This window comes from Neofelis nebulosa, chromosome 9 (assembly GCF_028018385.1).
Source record: "Neofelis nebulosa isolate mNeoNeb1 chromosome 9, mNeoNeb1.pri, whole genome shotgun sequence".
Lineage (NCBI taxonomy): Eukaryota > Metazoa > Chordata > Mammalia > Carnivora > Felidae > Neofelis > Neofelis nebulosa.
In genome coordinates this window covers 41,069,403-41,071,514 of record NC_080790.1, presented here as the reverse complement: position 1 = coordinate 41,071,514, position 2,112 = coordinate 41,069,403, and the positions used below count along the sequence as shown (strand labels likewise).

At 62.9% G+C, this 2,112-nt stretch overlaps 1 protein-coding gene across 1 annotated transcript; it reads left to right on the top strand.

Moving 5' to 3' along the window:
• The first annotated feature begins 541 nt into the window (after window positions 1–541).
• On the top strand, window positions 542–1,599 carry TMSB10 (thymosin beta 10). The gene is made up of 3 exons (XM_058683536.1): window positions 542–672; window positions 949–1,063; window positions 1,318–1,599. The coding sequence occupies exons 2-3, from the start codon at window positions 964–966 to the stop codon at window positions 1,350–1,352; spliced, it is 135 nt and encodes a 44-aa protein (XP_058539519.1). The 5' UTR covers window positions 542–672; window positions 949–963; the 3' UTR covers window positions 1,353–1,599.
• The last annotated feature ends 513 nt before the right edge of the window (window positions 1,600–2,112 follow it).

Below are 2,112 nucleotides of genomic sequence, written 5' to 3'. Positions count from 1 at the left end.
CCCCCGTCTCTTCATCTCTAGGAACCCTCGGCTCAGATTCTTTTAGGGCGAGTCTATGCAAGGGTTCAGCCTCCCCAAGGAGAGGAAGAGGGGAGGTTGGGGGAGGGGGGGGGGAGGGCAAAGGCATGAGACGTGGGAACCGCACAGGGACGGGGCGGGGGGGGATCTCCTGCGAGCCGGGATGACTGCAGAGCCAGCGTGCAACGCTGCACATCCACACCTACAACTACATACTACACACACAACCACACACACAACCACACACTCCTACCCCCGCCGGCCCCCACGCCCATTATTTTGGAAGGGAGCAGCAGATTCCTGGGGAGGGGAGCGCAGCCCCGAACGGAAAGCAAGGGCCCAGCACCCGTCCCGGCAGCACCGACAGCTTCCACCGCGGGGTCACAGCGGGCTGGGGGCGCGGGGCGCTGGGGCCCCGGAGCAGGAAGTGCCGCGCCCAGCCCCCAAGGCAGCCTGGGCTGAGGGCGCGGCGGGGAAGCGAGCCGCCCGCGCTGCCCCCGCCCCTCGCCTATCAGCACCGCCCCCGCTGCGGCGGGTGAGGGGCGGGGCGGGGCGCGGCATATATAAGGCGAGGGGCGGGCGCCGCTCTTTTGTCTCTTGCTGCAGCAACGCGAGTGGGAGCACCAGTCGCCGGGCTCGAGGCGGAACTCCACGGTGAGCGCTGCCCTGGGCGGGGGCCCCATCTGGGTGGGGTCGAAGTGGGTGCACCTGGCCCGCGCGCCGCGGCCGCAACAGGCGCCCTTCCCCGACGGGACGCCCGTCCGGCGGACCACGCCCTGGGGCTAGGAGGGGGGTGCGGGCCGCGCCCAGATCCTAGGCCTGGGGCTGCCGGGAACGCCCCGGCCGAGTGCCACGTCGAGAGGCGTCGGCGGAGAGGCGGAGGGGACGCGGGCCCCGACCGCAGGCCAACCGCCTTGCTTTCCCCACTAGGATCGCTTTAAGAAAATGGCAGACAAGCCAGACATGGGGGAAATCGCCAGCTTCGATAAGGCCAAGCTGAAGAAAACGGAGACGCAGGAGAAGAACACCCTGCCGACCAAAGAGAGTGAGTGCACCCCCGCCTCCGGGTCCGCGGGCCCCCAGCCCGGTCCCCCCCCACCCCGCCCTTCCCGCGAACCCAGCCCCACCCCCACCTGGCCAAGGCGCCGGGTCCCGGCGGCCCCGGCCCCCTTTCTGTTCCACGAAGTGCACGTCTCCCCAGCCCCAAGCCTCTTTCTTAATCCCCAAACCTCGTGGGTGCCTCGGCTGGGGGGTTGCAAGGTGTCCTCCTCCGCCAGTGCCGCTTCCTGCTCTCCACAGCCATTGAGCAGGAGAAGCGGAGCGAAATTTCCTAAGATCCTAAAGGATTCCCCACCCCCGTCATCTTCGAGACACCCTAGTCGTGGAGGAAGAAGAGCCACCTGCAAGATGGACACGAGCGACAAGCTGCACTGTGAACCCGGGCACTCCGTGCCGACGCCACCGGCCTGTGGGTCTCTGAGGGGACCCCCACCAATCGGACTGCCAAATTCTCCGGTTTGCCCTGGGATATTATAGCAAATTATTTGTATGATTAATGAAAATAAAACACACCTCGTGGCATGGCTGGCGTGGTCTGAGTCTTCGTTGGGAATCTCGTGGGCAGTGTCGCTGCAGCACAGCCCCACGCACAGGAGTTGCTGCCGCAGAGCGGGAGGGGGTCGCAGAACGGGCCGGTTTGGAGGGACCATTTTAAATTTTGACTTTACCTTCTTCAGGGGATTTTGTGCGTTATTGTTAGCTGCTTAGCTCGTGCTTACAATGCAATCCATGTAAAAACTAACCTCACCTTGTCCTTCCTGGAAGCTGGGGAAATGCTTTCTCAGGGGAGCAGGATTTTTGATAAGCTTTTACCGTCCCCCTGTCTCCCTGGCCTCTTCACGGTTCTGATTCACACCCAGAGAGAGAACAGTGATTTAAAGTCTGAGAAGAGAAGGGGTAAGAGACTAAATCTGGAAGGTTGGAAATTGGGTGAGGTCACAAACTCTCCAAGAGGCTTTCTTGGAACTTAAAAGAGGAGGCATTGGAAGGAAAACAAAGGCGGGATCCAGGGAAACCACAGCAGGAACATCGGAA

Coding starts and splice junctions, on each gene's coding strand:
- TMSB10 (XM_058683536.1), top strand. CDS start 964: ATGGCAGACAAGCCAGACATGGGGGAAATCGCCAGCTTCGATAAGGCC. Junction 1,064..1,317: donor CACCCTGCCGACCAAAGAGA/GTGAGTGCACCC, acceptor TGCTCTCCACAG/CCATTGAGCAGGAGAAGCGG.